We start from the raw sequence: 23,992 nt of genomic DNA, 5'->3' as shown, positions 1-23,992 counted from the left end.
ACATCTCATTGTCTTGGTGTGAAGAGCCTTTTTTATATAAAGTTGCAACTCCGAGTTTATGTCATAAATAGTTCTCTCTGTACTGTCCATCAAATCATTAGACAAGAACAAGTGTTGCCATGCTGAGCTCAAATCAAGGAGTCCTGAGTCATCCGGTCCTTGCTCATGTTTGCCACTTGGAAAAGTACAGAAACTAACGGATCTCATTTGATGCATCACTAGCTGTCCAAAAGCATTTACAGAAGAGTCTTATTGAATTCCTGAAAAGAAACCTTGTGTTCCTGCACATGAGATAAATAGTTGTATCCACAACAGCTCAGTTTGGATATGCATTAACTTCAGCAGATTTTTAATGTCTTTTTAAAAATGTGAAACGTTAGATAAAGCTATTTATGGATGTTAGACATGAATCCCTAATAATAAAAGTGTCCCCTGTACTTGCATTTCTCTGTCTCCTCACCCAGATCCCATACTACCACAGGCAGGAAGATAAAGTTTATCATCCCCACATCATCTGCATAATCATTACCAACAGTGTGTGCGAGAGAGAGTAAGAGTGAAAGAAAGAGAGAGAGAACTGGAAACAATCCCTTAATGCCCGCGCATGGGTCCAATGGATTTCAGAAGGATCGCAAGAGCTATACCGACTTAGTGAATTGCCTCTATTGCATGTTAAACTGTTTGAAATCAGATTAAGACTTTGGAAAGGATTACACAGGCATACGCTTGTTGACTTTTTTTGAACCGCTAAGCACCGAGAGATTGGTAGATAGGTTTTGATTTCTAATCCGAGGGGTGTACCAATCTGGCAGCGTCATTTTCTCCCACCTTTCAAAGGTGTCTGTCTGGTCTTCTCTATTATGAATTGCAGGATTTCTGTTCCACTTCCACAGGAACATGAAGCTTATCAGTTCTTATTAAAAGCTGAATCAAATGATATTCACACCCATTCCTCATCACCTCCACCAGAAGAAAATTTAGCAGCATGTTCTGGGTGCATCTAACCCCAGGACGAACCCGCTGAGTTCAGTGGGACCTATAAAAGCTTAATGCAGTCGAAAGATTCTTCCCAAAGTTATTACAGCAGGTGCAACCAGGGATCAGGTGTGGGGGGGAGTAGACTGTCTTCTGTTCTTCGGTTAATTAAGATGTATTTCTTGAAATATTTTTTTAAGATGCCTACTGAGTATAAGGAGGTCTGAGATGCCTAGTTACTAGGCAGGAGAGTCATACTGTACAAGGAAGTTATGAACTGAAGAAAAATAAAACAATAAATGCAACAGTTAAAAGGACCAATGTCTAGTTTGGTGAGCTTTTATGAAAATGCTATGGTAATCTATGTACTGTAATGTCACTGTTGAAACTGTATGCTGGTAAGAGACCACATTATCAAACAGGCAATATTGCAAAGCACATGTAACTTCTTCTCCCCCCGAGGAAGCACCTTTACTGTCACAGAGATGCATTACACACACACACACACACACACACACACACACACACACACACACACACACACAGAGAGAGAGAGAGAGAGAGAGAGAGAGAGAGAGAGAGAGAGAGAGAGAGAGAGAGAGAGAGAGAGAGAGAGAGAGAGAGAGAGTTAGAGTTCCTCCTGGAAGAAATGTAAAGTGGTGGGGGAAACTGCCCTTGTTGGATTGTTCCTTGTCACCTCACGGCTAATGAAGGTACAAGGCCACTGTCCGGATGTGGTGGTGACCGAAACTACCCAGGCGAAGTGCGCAATTCGCAGCTCAGCCAAGAAGGTGGTAGACTCTCTGAGCAAAGATCTGCTGTTCCAGATTAGAGTTTTTCAGCTTGTGTATAGTGCACACATTTGCTTATGTGTTTACACGGGGGGGGGGGAGGGAATAAGGAATGCCATGATGGACAAGCTGCTAAGTGCTTTGGAGAACAGTTTAGGCTACATACCCACAGTTGTGGTTATGACCTTCCAGATGTCATGAGACTCCAGCTCCCATCAACTGGAGTCAGCATAACTAACAGTCAAGAATGATGTGGGCTGGATGGAGACTGGCAGATTCTCCACTCCTACCCGTGATTTATTGCAAAATTAATGGGTTTCAACAGTATGGGTTTCAGATCTTTCTACCATCAGAGCAATAAAAACTGGTTGCACATGTGCTAAAAAGAAAACGGTTATCTCTAGAATGAAATATTTACTAGACATTTACTAATTCCTAAATGAGAATAATTTAGTTGAAAAGATAACACTGAATAGCAGAAAATGTTTTATCACCAAGTTCAGACAACAGATTTATTTCCCAATTAGCAGTGTATGTTTCATGGTGGCCAATGATCGCAGTAAAATCATTTTGTTGTGTTTTGCACCTGCTCTTTTAGTTAGGAGTGGGGGATTTGTTGCCCTGAGGATGTTGCTGGACTTTAGCTCCCATCAGTCCTAGCTACTGTGGCCAATGGCTTTTAAGTGATGGGATGAGGTGCAGCTCAGCACCACTTGCAAGACCACAGCTTCACCATACCTGCTCCATGTGCTAGACCTCAGTACTTGCGGTGTCCACTTAGACAGATCTAGGTTTCCTGGGACTTAGGTCAAAGTAAACAGTGTATAGATTAATCTTCCATAAGCAAAACAGAAATCTACAGGGACATTTTTGGACCATTCTAGGGCTCCAAACTGCATCCAGATTTATCACAGGGTACTAAAATATTGCAAAAGCTATGGCTTTAATCCAGCATGATATATGTACACAACTGAAAGACTGCTTCCCTTCCTTCCTCTCCCTGCTACAGCTTAGAAGCTTGCTGAAAACCAGTGGGCAGGGATCCCAGTCCTTCAGAGCAGGTTTTGGGGGTGTACAGGGGAAAGGTTGCAATAGGAAGGGAAAATCACATATACTGTTGTCCTGGATTCCTTTCTTCCACTAGTGGAAATCCAGTGTTGGATACAGTCCAAAACTATGTCTGTGGTTACAGAAGAAGAATCCTTAAGTGGAGCCTTTTTTTAAAAAAAAGTCTTAAACTTTTCCACAGTCCGGGTAAAAAAAAAAAAAGCACACTGCAACTCCAAAACAAAACAAAACAAAACAAAAACAAAAGAAAACCAGCAGTACATTTCTTGGGTGAATTATTGTGTTAGGTTCTATCTATGTTTGTTTGTTTTGGCACCCCAGACTCTTTAGTCCTTTCAAGGAGAATAGTTTTCACAAAGACAACTCCTTCTGTGGTTAAGGTTTGGGGTTTTTGTTGTTGTTTTAGATTTTTTTTTAAGCTTAACTCATCACATTGGATGAGCTAAAAACAGCCCAGACAAGACTCAGTTGGGACCTAGTCTTTATCGTTATTTTCACTTTTTGCCCTGAGTGTTTCTCATTTATCATGCGAGAGCTGTACATAGGAAGTACCTAAAATCCAGGCACATTATTCCTGTGCAGCTGACAAGGTCCTAGAAAGACCATGTCCTAGGTTTACTCTTGTTAATTTTGCAATTAACAGTGTGTGGGTAAGGTTGAAAAGCCTCTCCCCCGCCCATTGACAAAAGCCCCACATGAAAAGGAAATAACAGAACTGGAAACCAGTCTGATAACAATATTTTCACCTGCAAGTTTCGTCTGGCTCATTTTGTTTGCATTTTTTTTTCTAGAACACCTGTGCTCTCTATCTGAGTCACTGCAAACTCAGAGCTGGGGTTTTATAACAGGCTGTCTACAAGTGATGAATAGGAATAATGCAAGAGCTTTGCATCGGGAACAAAGTCTGAATGAGTCAATGCCATAGGTCAGTCTTAAACCTTACCACGGCTAGGTGAATCTCTGACTTTACTAACCTCAAGCCTGATCCTAGATTGCAGTTTGGGACTATTAAGAAGGGAATAAGGTGACAGATACAGATTGTTCCCTAATTATCAACAGACTACCATTGTCTTTTGTTTTGGCCTCCTGTCCTACGCTACACCCCTAACAGAGGCACTGTACCTTTATGTGATCCAAATTCAGTAGCTGCAACTTCCCAGGTCACTGCATATTATCCACAGTGGAAAAATAATATCTATTGAAGTTCTGCCTAATAAGCAGTTTTTTTAAAAGTCACCTCCCATTATGAAAGGAAAAATTGTAACTTTGAGTCAGAATTGGGAAGGGGGGTAATCAGCCAACAGCACAAAGAGGCTCTTCTCTGGGGAGTCACTGTGACTAAGCACTCTGTGCTTTAGTGAAGCTCACAGTGTGCTGGATTCAAATCCTCACATCGTCTTGAGTTTGCTGCAATGTCCCATTCTTTGTTGTTGAAGGATGCTTAGTAAGTAAAAGAATGGAAGCAGTAAGTAACCACTAACTACTATAATGGTAAACCACTCCTTGAACATTTTACATACTTCTAAAACCCTCTCAGGGAAAAGGAACGTAAATTGTGAAACTGTGATGAAGATTTGCTTAACTTTTTTTCTTATGTGCTTATATGGGCACACTGGAAGCGGTCACCCATGCCCTTCTGCCCCAGAAGAAATTTTGATGCTACAAACTGTGTGACACAACTTTTCAAGGGCCCCAAATAAGTATTTCATCAGTGGCAGTGACTCCCAAATAGAAAAAGACTCTCCAAAATAATAATTATAATAATAATAAAGACCACACACAACACGGTTGTATAAGCTATTTTCCCATGTCGTCCCTGCCACCATTAGCTCCCCGATTCCATCTCTCATCTTGGGCGACAAAAGGAAACTTGAGGGGTGTGTGTGCGTGCATATGCCAAATATATGCAAATAATAATTTGGCCCCCAACGAGTAAGAAAGACAACAGATGCCCCCCGCCCGCCCACAAAACAAACAAACAAACAAGCTCAACTCCGTGGCATGAAAGTTTACATGTCGGCGGCTGTAAGGAGCAGGAAGAGAAGGCTTGGCTGGGCGAGAAGCTGTCATCCAGACGTGTCCCTCGCCTCTTATACAAGGCAGCCCGCGAGATGGTGACAAGTTGCATAACCCGCCGCCGTTGGGTGTGTGTCTGAAAGGCAGGAGCCCAGAGGACCCGCCGATCTCGGGGCGCCCCCACCCCACCCCACCCCACCCTCCATCCCGCCCCATTCCCGGCGGGCCTTACCCAGGTCGACCCCTTTCTGGAGGGTCTTGAGCGCTCCGCGGTAGTCCCGCTCCCTCAGCAGGTCCCCCACGTCGATCTTCAGCCGGGCCAGCTTGGTCTCCTTCGGCAAGCACTTCTCCAACAAGTTGCACAGCAGGACGTTGCCCGCCACCGTCCGGGAGCCCAGCAGGGCCAGCTTCTCGCCGCACAGGCGGCACTTGGCCGGCAGGGCTTCGCCCAAGCATCGCCGGCAGAAAGAATGGCCGCACGACACGGTCACCGGGTCCCACAGCACCAAGCGGCAAGCCGGGCAGAGGAAAACCTCCATGGCTTCGGCTGCTGCCGCCGGCAAGGAGGCGGCGGCGGGGGGGGGAGAGAGAGAGAGAGAGAGAGGCCGAAGCAGGCAGGCAGGCGAAGGTGGCTAAGGCGAGCCTCCCGGGGCAACGGGCAAAGGGCAAACTGGCCCGAAAGGGGACCGCATCGAGGAGGTCCCGGGAGCAGCCAAGGCAGCGCCTCCGGGCTGCTCGCTCTCTCTCCCTCTTTCTCTCTCTCCTCCTTGCAGGGCTCCGGGGAAGACTTTATAAGCGGCAGAGGGGAACCCACCTTCTTGTGGTGCTTTCGACGAGACCGGGAGCCCGACCGGCTCGTTCGCTCTTAAAGGCGCAGGCTCCCACTGGCCGGCAACTTTTCAGGGGTTTGTTGTTGCTTTTAAAAAAATAAATAAATCCCCTCTTCCCCTTTGCCTTCCAACAGAGCTGGATCCCAAGCTGTGACTGTGATCACTTTCATTTACTTCACCAACAACGATCGGTTCCGCTCGCTTGCTACCTACCATCAATATTATTTAATTCGTCACCCGGGACCCTTTTGTTCTAAAACCCATCCGGACGTTTAACTTATTAAAACACACGCGCGCGCAAGAATTAGAATTGGCTCTGATATCCCCCTACCAGGGTCTCCTAAACTTAAAAACGTGGGAGCTCGTTTCACTCTTGTTTTGTAGCTTCTGTGCGGAAACTTGGGCGAACAGATTACTTTTTTTGGAGAGGTCAGTTCCTGGAGCAGTGGTTCTGTTGGAGGGTTCGCTTAAATCCTCTCTCTCTCTCTCTCTCTGTTTGTTTGTCTCCTTCTCTCTCTCTCTCGTTTCCCTGCCCCTTCTTGTCTCGCCTGTTTCCGGGATCACCTCACCAGGACCCGCAATCGGTCCGTTCCCAAAGGCTTGGAGGAAGAGGCAAGGATGGACGGGAAGCCCCTGGGGTTCCTTCCCCGCTTCTAGGTTAGGTCGCTTCGCACCAGTTGCCTCTCTTTCTGTCGGGAAAACTTTGGGGGACCGCGGAAGGAAGGAAGGCAGTTTTCTTTCCCCGGTTACCAAGCGGGAGGGAGGGCTGGAAGGGAAGAAAAATGAAGGTGACGGTCCGGCAGCGTGGGAAAAGGAGGCAGAGAAACCCCCTAAGCCAGAACTGGGCGGCGCCGGAGGATGACATTCTCTCCGGACAGCTTTCCGCCCACCGACCCCCTTCTGTTCACCTTCGATCATATATAAACAGTGGATAAGTACTAGGTTTTGTAAGGGGGGGGGGAGAGAGAGAGAGAGCGCAGCGCTCCGAATATTACATAAAATTCGGAGTGGGGCCCATGTGACGGAGCCGGAGCGTGGCTTCATTGGTTGCCGCCGTAGGCCCGCCTCTGTTGTGAAACCCACGTTGCGGAGCGCGTTTCATAACCTCCGGAACCTGGAGTTGGGCGTTTGTTGTGAAGGGGGTTGAGTCTAGGGTGGCGCCGGTGCTGCGAGAGGGAAAACAAGGGAGGACGGAGGGAATGGATTCTCGGGTGCGCCTGGAGTCGTCTTCCCCCCCCCGCCCCCCGTCCCCCGAGAGGTCTCGGGCGAAGGCGGCTCCCTTGCTAGCAGGGAGAAGCTCGTGGGCTGCCGAGTCCGCTCCGAGAATGTCCTTTTATTGCCCTCGGCCTCCGCTTCTCGCCCTAGTTTCCTGAGCCCGCAACTCCCCGTAGCTTGGCGTTGCGGGGTGGTATTGTGGTTGGGTAAGAATCACGCGCGCCTCCGGATTCGTTTGTCCACAGAGTACAGGATGTGCCAGATGTCAAAGAGTTGCAGATTAAAAAAACCAAAACAACAACAGTCAATGGCTCCATCCTGTGCAGGTTTGCCCAGAAAGGAATCCTGGCTTTTGTGTGCATCTCCACAAACTGTGTGTGGGCCGGGTAAGGTGCTCTTACGCAACCATGTTGGACAGCCTCGGAGGAATCAGGGAGAAGGTGCTGTGCAGGTGCAGTGGAGGGTAACCCTGCCTAGGTTGAACTCTGCTTCCAAGTCTTGCAATTTACCCTTTTAATGTTGAGATGGGCTTCAAAACTGCTCGAAATTGTAGAGGGTTTTTTGTTTTGTTTTGATTTTTGCATACCACTCCCAGAATCCTTCAGGCTATGATAGTTATCGGCCATTCTAGCTAGAGATACTGGGAGTTTTAGTCAAAACATTTACAGGCTCTGGAGCTACAACTATGGTGTGGTCATCATACTGATTGGCACATTTAGAGAGTTGCAGTCCCAAAAAAGCAGATTGACCAAGTCCTGTTCTCAAAGCTATTTGTGATAAGATGGGGTGAGATGCCATGTTTAAAAAGTGGGACAGTTATGGAAACATAGACTCTTTGTGTATGTGTTGTCAGAACTGTGTCAAAAATGTAAGCAACAGCTTCCATTTCTAATTCTGAAACCATATATAACAAAAGAGCTTAAGAAATCACTTGCTGGTGAGAAAACATAAAAGCAGGAAGGATGCATTTCTCTGCTTGTATGGCTTGGTCCTCTCAGTGTCTCTTTTCAGTGACAAAATGGGGATGGGGAGAGCAGGACAGAAGCCTTACAACATTTACACTACACCCTTAAACTTGTGATGGTTCCGTACATACTGCTTAGAAATTTGTGGAGAGGTCTGGGCATCAATAAATCAGCTTCCACAAAGAGACTCTCACTGACTAGTAAAGAACATCAAGCACTCAGTCACGTATTTGGTAAGGGGTTGTAGCCAGGATAGCCACCAGAGATTGCCAGGCTTCCTTGAACAGTAGCCAGTACTGTATCCTGCTGCAAAGTACTGTTTGCACAATGAACCGACTGCTGCTTCAGTTTCAAGTGAGCACAACTTCATCTCACTGCATGTGCCCTGAAGTCGAAGGAGAAACTCTTTAATTAGTGGCCTGTTGTTGGTGACATCATTCCTGTTGCCCAAGTAGAGCTATGCAACAAGATTTTGGTCCCTGTTTTAGACTGTCATGACAAGTGGGAACGGGTGGACTTGTTACATATGGCAGTCTTGCAGGGGCAGGGGGGAGGGGAGCATGTCATACTCATTCATTGTTATGCTTAGGCCTGGTTTACATAGTGAGGCAAAAGCTTCCTAAGCAATTCTTTCCTAGAAAAAGATAACCAAGTTGTGTGTTTTTTTTCAAAACAGTCTTCTGTTTAGAAATCAAGGTTTATCTTTTCTGCACCATTGAATGTAATGTTTGCTTCCAAGAGCTCAGCAGTGTGCTTTCATGCAAATGAATTGTTTATTATAAAGAATACCAAAGATCTTCCCTTTTAGAAGCTGAAGTACTACACAGCCTTTTTAGGTCACAAAGGAATTGTCAACTAGGATTTCAAAGACTACCACTCAAATGGTTGGTTGCTGTGGCAACAAACATTTACACAATATATCTTCATACAGCTCAGAGGATTAAGGCATTTAAAAAACATGAAAGGCCACTAATGGGCTATTATATCTTTCTCCAGGTATTACACTGACTGTCAGATCCTAGGGTGTTAATTGGTTGGATTTGTTTGTTTTGTAAAGTATTATTTTTGCAAAACTCCAGTTATGGAATCCACCTGTAAGAAAGATTGACACCTGCCGGTTTTCTAAAAGATACTGTAGAAGTGCTTCTTAATTTGTCACTTGTCATTTTTATGTTAATCTTATGGTATTGAAGATCTGTTTTGGTTTTGAGTTTTTTGAGTCTGTCATTTTGACTTGGGCTCAAATTAGATTATACAGGTAGCATGTAATTTAGCTAAACAACTTGAAGTAATGAAACATGTCAGATTGTCCTAGGATGAGCTTGCCTCAGCCTCCATTTTGCAAATTAGTTTCCTTTCATTTTGTGCCTAGTAATAGGGAGATAAACATGGACTTCATTTACAAGTCTGATTATGCTTGAAATAATTTTGTGCCTGCAGGGAAAACATAATAGCAGGAAATAAGGTTTTCCTTTAACATATGATTTGCATATCATATTACACTCCTACTGGGCGTAATAATATATTGAAGAAATGAATAAGCAATAATATTACTGCTTGCATTTTGTGTTTGTCAACATCAACAAAAGTTCATAAACAGTCTTAATTTCCCAAAGTGTTACAAAGGGGAAGCTTTCACATATTAATGGCGAAAACATTCAAAAAATTGGTTGCTTCCCTTTTAATAATAGAGCAGTCAAGAGTTATGGTATAGCTGCAATAGTTACAGTAACTGATTATTTTCAAGCATATCAGCAAGGCTAGGAACATGCAGTTATCTCTGATAATGTAGGTCCCCTATACTGTACAGTGCTTCCCAATCTTGAATCGCCATATGTTCTTGGACTAAAACTTCTAGAAGCCTTCCACACTAGCTGTGCAGGCCAGGATTTCTGGGAATTGTTGCCCATGAACATATAGGGACCCAAGGTTGGGAACTACTGCCCTGTAGCAATTCTGTATTCAGCACATTCACCAATTGCTTTTGTCCAAATTTGAGCTTTGATTGATTGATTGATTGATACAAAGGGCCATTACAGTTGATGAGAAATCATGGCTTTCCGAAATCTGAACAATCCTGCTTGAGTTAACAGGTTCTCATCCCCATTATACTACTTATTTGCATGCAAACAGAGGTTGGAATGCTCTTTTTCTTGTTTTAAATCAGGAAGGGCAGGATGGGAACTCTTCATACCTTGTTAAAGTGCCACTCCCATCATTCATCGCCATTAACTGTGCTGGATTGGAACAATTGTGTGTGTGTTGCAGACGAGTGACATCTGGAGAACTACAGATAATGAGTTAGACTGTAGTTTGAGAAGAAATTGGGATCAGAAATCACATTGTTCCACTAAATGTTGCAACCATAGTTTCATGAGTTTTTATACCACAGAAAACTATATTTTTTAAATTGTGCAGTGTTTAGTATTATTTCCTGCTTATTGTTATAGATCAAACCACTGCTATTAAAAAGACAGAAAACAACACTTAGTTGAAAAAATTAAAACTTTGTTCAGGTATTATTACCTGCAGCAGTGCAGTGCTTTAAGAATAGGATGTACAGGAATGTAAGAAAGTTTAACTTCTTGTGCCTCCCCACCTGTAAGTCACTTAGACCTGTGTGCCATCGGTGCAAAGTTGTGAAGGTCTGAGGGACTTCCAGATGGGATAGAACATTGGGTGTGTGACATTTGTACACTGTCCTCCACCACACTTACTGCCCTACAAGGTTTCAAGTTATAATGTCTAAATAGGGACTGAGTTGGGTCATTCTCTTTTGAAGCATCCAATTTGAACACTACAGCATCTCTGAGTTGCTGGATTTCATTTTAAGTGGAGCTTGTTAAAGAGTAATTTTTTGTCTCAGTGTGCTTTTAGCCATTGGTGTTGTTGATGAATTATGCTTGACTAAACCATCTGAATTCAGAAGAAGACACTGTGATTGACCATGCCAGCCTTTAATGCAAACAGATCTTTGAATGTTTTTTTTCTATTACTGTACACTGGAGATCTGGTGGCTTCCCATTAAAAGCAAGCCCATTCATGGCTTGTAGTAGTATGGTTAGGTAATCTTAGATTTTGGAGTTGTTCTTATAAGGAAGAGATGCTCTTTAGACTCTTAAGATGTATTACTTCAGTTGTTTTGTTCCATCAGGTTGCCTCCGACTCATGGCAGCCCTATTAATGAATAATCTCCAGGTCCAGTCTTCAACTGCCCAGCTCAGCTCTTACAAACCCAGGCTTGTCGTTCTGGCAATCCAAGGTATGTGCAAAGCTCTCTTCCAGCACAGTGAATCATTTTCTGTTCTTGTCAGTTTTCTTAACTTCCAGATTTCACACATATACATGATGATTAGAAATACAAGAGCATGGATAATCTTGGTCTTGGTATCCAGTGACACATTCTTAGATCTGATGGTATTTCCTACTTCCTTCATTGCTGTCCTTCCTGCCTCAGTCTCCTTCTGATTTCTTGGCGTTCAATGCGTTCCAATGGGCTGAAAAACTCACCATCCAGCGAAGATCCTCCATAGGGGCAGCCATTTTTGCTGCCTGTAGAGCGAGGAATCTGTCCAAAAACAGCAGGGAGCCATTTTGAGCACCCGGTGGCCATTTTGAAAACCCGATGATCAGCTGTTTTGATCGCTGTAATGTGAAAAATCGGTTCCCGAAGCAGGAAACCAATCTTTGCAAAGCGAAAAAACTCCATTTAAAACATCGTTTTGCGATCGTGAAACAGATTCATCGTTATACAGGGTAATCGTTAAGCGAAGCACAACTGCAAATGTGATACCAGAGTAGTGGTTTTACCCAGTGAGTTTTTATGGCAGAGCAAGTATATGAATCTAGGTTTCTTGGATCCTAGTCTTTTACTCTCCACTACACATCATGGAGTATGGCTATCATATTATCCCTCAATCTTCTGTACTCAGAGTGACTGTAATTCCCTCAACCATTCCTTATAGGGCTTGGTCACCACATTTTACCATCTTGGTCACCCTCCTCTGGACAGATTCCAGCTTTTCAATATCTTTCTTAGAGCGTGGTGCCCTGAACTGAATAAAGTAGTCCAGAAGAGGTCTTATGAGGATGCATAAAAAGCAATGATTTTTTTCAAAATGATTTTTAAATCATGATTTAAATTTGTCAAAATCCATTTATTAAAAATCTGATTTTTTTGAAAATTTAAATTGTGATTTAATTTGGGATTTGAAACAGATCCACCCTGGGTCTTATCAAATAGGGAATGGCTTCAAATAAAGGACTGTTCTTTGCAAAGTAGGTCACACAGCCTAAGAAGTTTTATAAAGCTGAAGAGCCCTCCTATAGTGTCTGACATGTAGCATCACTATAGTAATCAGTCAGGAAGAATAGGGCCCTGTGCTGTTCTGTTTGACATGGGAGTTTGGTTTGTAAATAAAAAATACATTAATTAATAAGTAATAGTCTGACTACCTTGCCTGTTTAAGGTACGTAAACGAATACCCCCATCTCTAGAACAGTCCTATCTTCCCAGATAATATCATAGTAACAATCAAAAGAAAAAGTATTGTGATGCTTTTAAAACTAATTTATTTCAGTGTGAGGTTTTTTGCATTATAATCCATTTCTTCAGACACACAGAGGTGATATTTTAAAAGCAGCACAAGGTGTCACCTTGAAGATGCTTGAAATGATAGAGCAACAAGTTGTCCTGCCAGAGCTGTCAACAAGGAATAGAACAAAGTATAAAATAATTATCCTGTTTCTGGCTTATACTGTACTTAGAAAATATTCAAAGATCTCTTCCAATTCTGCCTGACAAGTATTAGTTGCTAGTTAAGTATGTCTAACAGAGAATGCAGTTAGAGTAGGACCATCAACAGTTCACCACGCCCGGCTCGGGTTTCAGACGCCTCTTCATCCATTCTAGGATCCCGGTGAGTATTCAGTGAAAAAATAAACACAATGGGAAACTCCCTTTCACCACTTCAAAAAAGACACGAATAGGAATTGATTTATCTGCTTCGCAGAGAGGTTCATCATGGTGTTTCTGATCTGGTAGAGGATTTATTAAAAGAAATAAATACTTATTGTCCATGGTATAAGGAGGAGGGAAGCTATAAGCTTTCCGATGGGGATGAAATTGGAGATAAACTTCACAAAGACCCTGTGAGTTCAGTAAAAATCCTTCACACATGGCATCTTTGTTGGGGTGCAATTTTAAAGATTGCAAACCCTCTGTTAAGTCTTCTAAAAAGTGCCCATGGTGTCAAAAGGGTGACCACTGGGGCAATCAATGCCGGTCTGCTCCACTGCCAGGAAACTCCAAGTCAGGTGGTCCTCCAGCTCCAGGTCAAATGAGGAGAACTCAGTGAATAGTACCCCAGTTCATGAAATCCATCCTACTGTTAAAAGTGCTGATCATGATTTGATAACAGCTGAAGAGGTCAACTATCCATTCCCTCTTGCTGTCTACAAAGTCAAAAGAGCACATCATGGACCAATACCTAAAGATACTGTAGGTCTCATTCTCCCCCGCTCTAGCATCTCTGCACGGGGTTTATTTGTTGTACCAGGTGTCACTGATGGTGATTTTGAAGGAACTCTAATTATTCAGATTTGGTCTAATATATCACAGGTCCTTCCTGCAGGTGAATCTATTGCTCAAGTATTGTTCCTTCCATTAACACAGATGGGTCCTGCCAACCCTCGTACTGGAGGTTTTGGTTCTACTCTAGTTGCTGCTTTAACTACCATTGAGCACTTGCAGCCCCAGCTCCCTCTTAAAATGGGATTGCTGGTCCTAAACGGACTAATTGATATGGGACGTTAGCATCATTGCAAAGAAAGACTGGCCAGAAAGTTGTCCTACCCAGCCAGTACACAACATTTGGGGAGTTGGAGACTATGAGCAAGCCCAGAAAAGCCTTCAGCCCATTGTTCTGGAAAGCCTAGGTGGCTCTCCTAGACAAATCACAGTCACTCCTTATATTTTGCATATTCCCTTTTCCATCTGGGGTAAGGATCTCTTGAAAAAGATTGATGCACAACTGCAGACAAATTTATAATACAGGCCTCTATGCAATCTGACACAGCTTTGCCATTAACGTGACTCCCTGGACCACGTGCCTGAGTCGATCAATGGCCATTGTCTAAAGAAAAGCTCCACGTAGTGGAGGCCTTAGTTCAGGAGCAATTAGATCAAGGACATATAGAGTATTCTACCAGTCCATGGAATGCTCCCATTTTCACCATCAAAAAGAAATCTGGCAAATGGCATTTGTTACACGACCTTCAGGAAGTTAACAAGCGCATTCAACCTATGAGCCCTTTGCAGTGTGGCTTACCTAACTCAAATTTGATTCCTGAGCACTATGAGTTGATTATAGTGGATCTCAAGGATTGTTTTTTCACCATTCCTTTGGCACCACAAGACAGGGAAAAATTGCTTTTACAGTCCCTGTGTACAACAATTCCCAACCTACTCAAAGATACCAGTACAAGGTCTTACCTCAGGGAATGTTGAATTCTCCTATTTTATGTCAATATTTTGTGGGTCTAGCCCTACAGCAATTTCGTTTAGAACACCCTGAATTGCTTGTATATCATTACATGGATGACATTTTGGTGGCAGAGCAATCCCTCCCCATGACTGTCTGTGATTCTCTAGCTAACTGCTTAGAGAAAAAAGGTCTTCACATAACTCCAGAAAAGATACAAACCTCCTTTTTCTTATCTAGGACACAAACTGCTGCAAACTACATCTTCTCTGTTCTTACCAGAACTAAAAACTTCATCACAATTTACATTAGTGCAGTTGCAACAGTTCCTCAAGCACTTAAATTGGGCTCGTCTATTTTTGTGCCTCTACTCATAGATTACAACCTTTGTTTAATGCACTCTGGGGACATTGGTCTCCTGCTGACACCATACCTATCACCAAGGCTATGAAACATGCCATATATCAAATTAATGCAGCCTTGCGATGTACCATGGTTGATCACATTCCTTCTTTTGGTCCCTTGCAGCTGGTTGTCTTGACCTCTCCCTAGCTGCCTACTGGATTGTTGTGCAGCCCGAAATCTGTCAAGGCTATTGCTATAGCAGAATGGCTTTATTTACCTAATACTTCTCTGAGAAATGTTTACTCTAAGTGTGATTACAGACCTTGCAATCAAAGGATATCATTGTGCTAAACAACTCACAGGCTGGGATCTTCTGTATTGTTACTTAACTATTTCCAAGGCTGACTATTATCATTTCTTTTCCACCTCATTAACTTATCAGATTGCTTTTTCAGACTATGTTGCTGACATACGTTTCAACCCTCCTAAAGACCCTCGCTTAACTTTCATTCAGCAAGTACCCTTTCGTTTGCCCCCTCTTTTTTCTGCTACTCCTCTCCATAATGCTCTGTTTTTACCAATGGTGCGCCTACTAGAGGCGTCATTACTTTTCAGCAACCTCCAGGAACCTGGAAAACCTTTTTCACTAGTACTCAAATCTCTAGCCAACGTGCAGAGCTGGCAGCAATTGTTCTTACCTTTCAAATGTTTCAAGATCAACCTTTAAATCTCATTGTAGACACACAATACATATTTAACCTCCTCACTCACCTGTCACATGCCTACTAGCATGGGGTTGCGGCTATGCTTCTGTGATTACTCCCACATGTCCTTTGTGGATCCCAGCTCGGTGTGTGAGGCCATATCGTGGAAAGAATGAGTTGGCATTGCAACCTGCAGGACCCTATTCCGGAATTCAATCCAGCCATGACCCTGGGGTGGGGCCACATGACTCTGCATCATCAGAAGCGCCCAACCCGACTTGAAGGCACTGAGCCCAAAGTTACCTGGGGGATGTTAAAGATGCTGAGTGCTGATGCAAAAAGAACTCTAAATCAGCAACACATTCCAGAAACTCCTGAAACTTTTCTAGCAGCTGTTATCTCACAGCTGAATGCTAACTCCCTGATGCTGTTGAGCTGTATTTTCATTCTTGGAACTGTTCCAATAGGTGTCGCAGAGGCTCGAGAAGATTTGCATGCCTGTTTAAAGGCTGGTGGAAATTGTGAACGTCTCTCACTTCTGCCTGCAGGAGGCATATGTTATGCATGGACTACTGGGAATTTGCTTAATTCCTGTCTGTAAAGAACCCTGCGACATTGCTAATGACACTTTGTTAGGTCAATGGTTTAATGCCACTGCCATTGAATACACTAATTCTCATGACTGGTGGTGAATAACAAAAATGGTACCCATTGATGCTTTTTCCTTTTACACCCCTTTTGTAGCAACTAATGAAAACACCTAATGTGCCAGAATAGTCAACTGTCTTCCTGGGCTCCATGATCACTGCAGATGGAGACAGCAGCCCTGAAATTAAAAGGCGCCTTCTTCTTGGGAGGAAAGCGATGACAAATCTGGACAGCATCTTGAAAAGCAGAGACATCACCTTGCCAACAAAAGTCCGAATAGTCAAAGCTATGGTTTTTCCTGTCGTGATGTATGGAAGTGAGAGCTGGACCATAAAGAAAGCAGACCGCCGAAGAATTGATGCCTTTGAATTGTGGTGCTGGAGGAGGCTCTTGAGAATCCCCTGGACTGCAAGGAGAACAAACCTATCAGTTCTAAAGGAAATCAACCCTGAGTGCTCACTGGAAGGACAGATCCTGAAGCTGAGGCTCCAGTACTTTGGCCATCTAATGAGAAGAAAAGACTCCCTGGAAAAGACCCTGATGTTGGGAAAGTGTGATGGCAAGAGGAGAAGGGGACGACCGAGGATGAGATGGCTGGACAGTGTCTGCGAAGCAACCAACATGAACCTGACACAACTCCGGGAGGCAGTAGAAGACAGGAGGGCCTGGCGTGCTCTGGTCCATGGGGTCACGAAGAGTCGGACACGACTAAACGACTAAACACACACAAACACATCCTCTGATACATGCATTTCTACAACCAAAGCCACATGTAATTGTACACATGCTGTTAACATTTCTTATAATTGGGTACATATCGTCTTACCTCCAGAGTGGTTTTTTACATGTGTTCAACATACTTTTAGCTATATTCCAGCCAATCCGTCAGAAACACAATGCTGCCTTAGTAGATTAGCAATCAACTTAATGCAACCTTTTGCTTTGCAGAACTCCTTGAGTTGCATTGCTTGTTGGCGTTCCTGGCCTTGCTGTTCATAATTCTCACATTCTTGCCAACATTGCGTGCACCTTAGCTAAAGCCATTAACCGCACTTCCACTGCTATTGCCCTGCTGAATCAGGAACAGTGACAACTACATGATGCTATTTTAGACAACCGCGCAGCATTGGATTATCTCATGTTGCATAATCACATTGGTTGTGAGTCTTTTAATGATCTCTGTTGCTTTAATTTATCTGATAATAGTCATGCAGTGAACAATCATCTTGCTCAGCTGAGACAACTCACTAATAACATAGGACAAGACATCCTTCCTGGTGGGACAGTTTATGGATGGCTTTGCACTGTATTAATGTATGCAATTATGCTTTTCATACTTATAATTTGCTGTTGTTTTATTCAATGTATACCAACCTTCTTTTATATAATAGCTACTTGTTGCAAAGCTTTGTCTTCTGGCCTTTGGCAAAAAAAATTTATATGTAGTTCTCAAATATATGAAAGAATATATGCCTTTGCTTTTTGCTTTGCTTTTCTTGAAAGAAAAGAAAAGAGGGAATCACCTACAGTCTATCAATGCTAGTGGAAATGTTTGGGTCAGTGGAACTGGGTGAGGGGCAACTCCCTGTCTCCTTAAATTCCCCACACACCCACTCAAAATCTGCTCTGGATTTCTGGAAAACCTTTTGGAATTGTATTCGCGAAGGCTTTCACGGCCGGGATCTAATGGTTGTTGTGGGTTTTTCGGGCTTCTTGGCCATGTTCTGAAAGTGGTTCTTCCTAACGTTTCGCCAGTCTCTGTGGCTGGCATCTTCAGAGGACAGCAACCTGTGCTGTCCTCTGAAGATGCCGGCCACAGAGACTGGCGAAACATTAGGAAGAACCACTTTCAGAACACAGCCAAGAAGCCCGAAAAACCCACAACAACCACTTTTGGAATTGGTTTGTAGGTGGCACAGAGAGCTGCAGTGGGGAGGGAGAAAAGAGAAGAAGGAAGGGGAAGAAAGCCCCACCCTCCTGGTAGATTTCTGCTCATATGATAACATATTTACATCGATAGGATCTAGTGTGGTATAGCGATTATAGTGTTGAACTAGGACTTAGGAAACTCTAGTTCTAATTATTTATAAACTATGAAACATGCTGGGTGAGTTTGGATTGGTTGCCCTTGATCACTTACTACCAAACCCACAACTGCATCCAGAACTTACTGTCTCTGTTGTCATGTGTCGTTAATGTGCTTCTGATTTAATGGCAACCCTGTGAATTAGTAACCTATGGCTGTCTGGTTGTTAGTCCAGTTAGAGTAGACCTGTTATATTAGGTAAATTAATAGAAGTGTTGACTTCCAATTCAGCAGTTAATTAAATAGGTCTGGCTTGGATCTACAACTGGATTTAGGCCAGTATGATGTTGCTGTTGTTTTTTTTAAAACATGCATTGACTGAGCCTCAACATTCTTTTCCCAACTAAAAAAATCATCAGATGAATAAGTGCGGGTGCTTCATTTCATACCTGTTTTATCATTCACCTCACTCAGTGAAAACATGTTTTCCAAGAAGCATTTTAAGCATATTAATACCTTTTGCTTCCATCAGCATATTTATTTTGCATTTATATCTACTCAAATTGTAAAGCAGGGTTGGTGTCACTTTATATACTGAAGAACAAAACCAAGGTACAAAGCACTGTGCAAAATGAATTCTCACTGCTTAAATGAATGACTTGTCTGGCCGACCTACCATAACCCAACTCTAAATGAACAATTTTCAAAGATGTAGCTGTGTTAGCCCATTTCAGTCTAATTAGATTTCAAGTGAGTGGCTTATATCAGTGGGTTATACCCATCAATTCTGCTAGTGAGTTATAGGTAGATTAAGTAGGCAGATTAAAATAATAAATAAGGAAGGGAGCCATTTAGTGAATTATATATGTTTTATTTATTTATTTATTTATTTATTTATTTATTTATTTATTTATTTATTTCTTTCTTTCTTTCTTTCTTTCTTTCTTTCTTTCTAAAGAATGAAAAGACAATCGAATATTTTACAAATATTAAATACAAAACTATTCCCCACTTTTCTCCAAATCACATATATATACCTTTACCCATCACCTTTAAAAAAAAATTGACCAACAATCTAAGTCTCTTTTCAAACCACATGTCTCCATTTTATCGGCATATTTTAATAACAGCTTCCAGTTTTCCGTGAATTTACTATGGCTTATTTCGCCTCTATGTACTCTAACTTTATTCGTCATTTTTTCCATCAACAATGTATGCCATATTTTACTTGTGAATGCTTGCAGTGAGAGAACTTGGGCTTTTTTCCAATTTTTAGCTATTTCAGATCTTGCGGTGCCTATGAGATTTGCAATTAATTCTTTATATTGTAGTTTCTCATTTCCCCCCGTGAATAATGAAAATAACAATAATGTTTCATTAATCTCTATTTTTTGATTAGTCAGTGTTTCTATCCATTTAATTACCTCCAGCCAAAAAGTTTCTATTTTGGGGCAAGAGATCCACATATGTTCCAGAGTTCCTTTTGTCCGCAGTTCCTCCAACATTTATCAGATATATCTTTATTAATTCTGTGTAGTTTTGTAGGGCATAGATGCCATCGGTGCACTACCTTTAGGACCGTTTCTTTTGCACTTGCTGAAATAGATTTATATGGATATTTTTTCCAGATTCCTGTCCAAGTTTCTTCAGGTATATTAATATTTAAATTTGTTTCCCACACTGTTTTAGATCCTCCACCTTTTCCATATTCTTTTTCAATAATACTTTTATATATTAGTGAGGTTAATCCTTTCTTTTTATTTTTATCTTTTTGTATACAATATTGTTTGAATTCGGTTAATGTTCTTAGAAGGCCAGTTTTTTGTTTTAAGTGAGTAGCGAAACTTCTTATTTGTTTTATTTGTAGCCAATTGCTTTTTATTTGCTTTGTTTTCTCCTCTATTTGTCTGATAGTGAGTGGTTCCCCTGACTCGAATAAGTCAATAATTCTATATATTCCAATTTGCTTCCATTCCTTAAATTGTGCATATTTTTCTTTAGACTTAAAATCTGGGTGATCCATGAGGGGACATAAAGGGGATACTGGGGGGGGCAATGTTTTACTATGTTTTCTCCATATCCTTAATGTTTCAGAAATGAATGGGTTCTGTATTTGTTCTCCTTTTCCAATTGTTTTTGTAGTATAAATATACTTGTTTACTATGTCCATTTTCATTTCACTTTCCATTTTAACCCAGTCTGAATTTTTACAAGTCTCGTCAATTTGTATAAATTTAATAATTTGGTTTATTTGCAAAGCTTCATAGTATTTTAGGAGCTGTGGTATTCCTAATCCCCCCCTTTTGACCCTGTCTATATTTGATGCTATTTATAAATCTTATCTTCTTTCCCTTTCCTGCAATAAAATTTTCTAGCTTTCCTTGCCATCGTTTTACTTTTTTTGTATCTGGTTTCTCTTCAGATCGTATAAATCTTTCGCCTTTTACTTTTTTTGTATCTGGCTGTAATGGGATATTTTGGAATAGAAATTGAAATTTTGTGAATTATATATGTTAATAAGCTTTTCTCCCCCTACAGTTTTGGGTATAGTGAAAAAAGAAGAAGTTGTTTTCTGTGGAAAAGATCTGCTCTCAGCACTACCTCAGTATTAGAATTTCACCCACAGCCTAACCACCGGGCACCAGCCCACAGGCTATTTATACTACCTAACTAGTCTATCTATTGCCAAGACGCTTATGTAATGAACACTATGAAGAATTAATTACTTGTGCTATTGTCACTTTGGAAGTTCATTACTCCTGTCTTTATTCCATTTCACTTGGTCCCCAGCTCAAAAACCAGTTGCAATGTATGTGCATTTAAACTTGTGGCCTAAATATCATAATCCATGAGTCTGAAGGAATCTACAACAGCTCACAGTGAAACAAATCTACCTGTCTTAAAGGTGCTGCAGTATTTTAGTTTTTATTTTATTTTGTTGTATAATCACTGAGGAAACTGATTTGTTGCTTTACAGTCTTAAAAGATGGTTCAGCTTGTGCTGTGCTTATTACCCATGTCTAACCGGCCATTCAGTTTACACATGCAACATGTATTAAACCTCCCAGCAAATGCATTATTCTTGTTATTTGAATTAAGGCAATACTTGGTCAGAATCTTGGACTTGAAAAAAGAACCTATAGTAACTCTGGATATTCAAAAGATGGCACTGGAAGTGAACTAGTTTGTTAGGTGTCAGCTTCCTGGAGGCTATTTCGAAATGTTTTCAGTTAGCAAACTGGTGAGAGATAAGGTAAAGTGCCTGTCTCATTCTCCTTCTGCAGCTAAGAATTATGGGCAGAACCCTACTGAGAAAACACCCATGTGCAACAGCAATTGTGTGAGCATGTGAAGGGCAGCATGCCAGGGGCTGTGTGTGGACACTTGCGCACCTCCCTTCAGCTTTTCTGTGGAGGATTCTGACCTGTATAAGTTAGATCTGTGTGTGATAAAACAAAAATAAAATAGAAACAGTAGTTTTAAGTAAACAAACAAACAAATGGAGGGCAAGAAAGCTAATTTTGCGGCTCTAAGCTGTGGAAGTATTTAGGGGTGTAGAAGGAAAGAGGTTTTGCCAGGCTGAGGCTTACATTCTTGATTGTACCCTATAGTTTTCCCAAAGTGAGAAATCTATTCTTCATGTGTTCCTTTTTGAAGATCTAGGAGCTTTGTGGCACAGTGTTTAAACTATTGGACGTGGGTTCCTAGGAGACAGTGGTTAAACTTCAGTACTGCAGTCAAAACTCTGCTCATGACCTGTGTTCACTCCCATTGGATTCATGTAACTGCCTCAGGGTTGAATCAGACTTCCTTTCTTCCAAGATTGGTAGATTGAGTATCCAGCTTCCAGGAGGGAGGGGCGATGTGTAACCTGCAGAATTAAATTGTAAACCACCAGAGAATGCTTTAATTGTGATGGGGTGGTGTATAAGCAACATGCTTTGCTTTGCTTTCCTGGCATTCCCTTCTGGTAGTGAAATCACGATCATAATTTCTAATCACTGTGCACAATAACCAAATACAGGTTGATTAAACAGCAGCACTAGTGAGATGATATCCCAGGTCAGTCTGACCTGGTTGCTGGGAAGCTATTTATGGAACCACCTTTTCTCCAGCTGACATTTATTTCTTTTAAATGAAACAGAAAGCTCTGCAATAAGATGTGGAGCTGACTCGAGCACTAAAGGAAGTGTGGTTGTTCTCTGATGTCCCTTGCAGTTTCAGAATATGCAAATTAATTTGCTTTTGTTTTGGAGATCAAATCATCTGGAGGAAACAATGTCAAGAGGCTGTGTTAGCATATTAATTGCGAAAATGCTGCAGCTGGTCAGAATATGTTTTTATCACCTCCTAACTGCAAAACTGATCTCTCATGTTTTTTTTTTCAGTAGTCTTGGTCACTTGGTAATTGTTCTTCTGCTCACTACTTCCTTTGCTTTCAGAACCTTGCCTCTCTGCCTGTTGATTCTTCAGTACCTTGAAAAATGGCAGTGGTCTTGTTTAACTTACTACAACAATGTGTCATTCCTCTCATCTCACCATACAGTGTGCAGCTACAGCATAAAAAAAGAAAATTATGAGTGAGCTCCAGATTTACATATATTTATGTACCAATTCGTTTCGTTTAGTCGTGTCCGGCTCTTCGTGACTCCATGGACCAGAGCACGCCAGTCCCTCCTATCTTCCACTGCTTCCCGTAGTTGTGTCAAATTCATGTTGGTTGCTTCGGTGACACTGTCCAACCATCTCATCCTCTGCCTTCCCCTTCTCCTCTTGCCTTCGTACTTTCCCAACATTAAGGTCTTTTCCAGGGATTCCTCTCTTCTCATGAGATGGCCAAAGTATTGGAGCCTCAGCATGTGTGTGTGGTTCTGTACCATCAAGTTGGAACCGACATACAGTGACTCTAATAGGGTTTTCAAGGTGAGATATTTAAAGAGTGGTTTTAGCAATTCCACTCCCCATTTTCTATGGCTGGGCAGGGTTTCAAACCAGAGTCCTAGGTCTGTCAGTCTGCTCATGACACCAGACTAGGAACCGCTGTAAATCCAGTAGAAATCCCTAATTAGAATTGAGCTTGTATTTTGACCTTGCATTTTGTAGTTGACTTTTCATCACTGCTTTTGCAATTTCTTCTTCTAAGGTAGTAACTCTTGATGATTCTGAGACTGAAATATGTTCCACATTCACCATTTGGCAACTCGTTGCTTGACTCGTTTTCAGATTCCCTTTTCATGCTTGTCTTCACCAAACTATCTGTTCGGCTCATGTAGAGATGGGCACAAACCACCGAATTAGCAGTTTGTGCTGATTCATTTTTTCAGCCAGACGGGTGTTCGGTGTTTCCCAGCCCTACCTATTCCGGCAAGCGCATGCTCGGAGGCAGCTGAACACTTGCCTCTGAGTGGGCACCTTCCGGAGGAGGCGGGACTGGGTAGGCTGAACACCTCTTTGGCCAAAAAACAAATTGGCACAAACTGCCAGTTTGGGGGGTCCGTGTCCATCTTTACTGACAAACAAGGAATCTGGCCTTCCAAGTGTTTTTGAACAATGGTTCCCATAACCTTTTGCCAGTGGCTGTACTGGTTGGGCTTCTGGGAGTTGAAGTCCAAAGCATCTGATGGGCCAATATTTTCCCTTTGCTAATTCAGATCATGTATCCTTTTGTCATGGTTGTTTTTGCTGCTGCTGCTGCTGTTCCTGATCTATACGTCACTAGAGGGCATGAGAAGGAGCAGAATTCTCCTCCATTTGCTGGTTAGTTTCAATTTAGGGCAAGTTCTGGGATTTAGACAACAGTATTCGCCTGGACTATTGGCTATACCAGCCTAAACAAACAAAACCCTAGAAATGATCTACATTGGAGAGGGGTTGGGGTTGGGAAAAATAAGGCATGGAGTGTCTATGTCTTGTTCTAAAGGGAAATT

General features: G+C 42.1%; 1 protein-coding gene and 1 long non-coding RNA gene across 2 annotated transcripts in view; one reads left to right on the top strand and one right to left on the bottom strand.

Moving 5' to 3' along the window:
- Window positions 1-5,433, bottom strand: part of LOC110080775 (LON peptidase N-terminal domain and RING finger protein 1) — a 47,659-nt gene extending 42,226 nt beyond the window's left edge. Inside the window, exon 1 of the mRNA XM_020796942.3 lies at window positions 5,083-5,433. Within this exon, the coding sequence (XP_020652601.3) occupies window positions 5,083-5,389 (307 nt within the window). The 5' untranslated portion in view covers window positions 5,390-5,433. The remainder of the gene's footprint in view (window positions 1-5,082) is intronic.
- Window positions 5,434-7,006: 1,573 nt separating this feature from the next.
- On the top strand, window positions 7,007-16,270 carry LOC144586804 (uncharacterized). The gene is made up of 3 exons (XR_013541836.1): window positions 7,007-7,101; window positions 11,015-11,122; window positions 16,136-16,270. It is a non-coding gene; the product is annotated as an uncharacterized LOC144586804 (long non-coding RNA).
- The last annotated feature ends 7,722 nt before the right edge of the window (window positions 16,271-23,992 follow it).

Source organism: Pogona vitticeps, chromosome 2 (assembly GCF_051106095.1).
Source record: "Pogona vitticeps strain Pit_001003342236 chromosome 2, PviZW2.1, whole genome shotgun sequence".
Lineage (NCBI taxonomy): Eukaryota > Metazoa > Chordata > Lepidosauria > Squamata > Agamidae > Pogona > Pogona vitticeps.
This window is presented reverse-complemented; position numbering and strand designations above follow the sequence as displayed.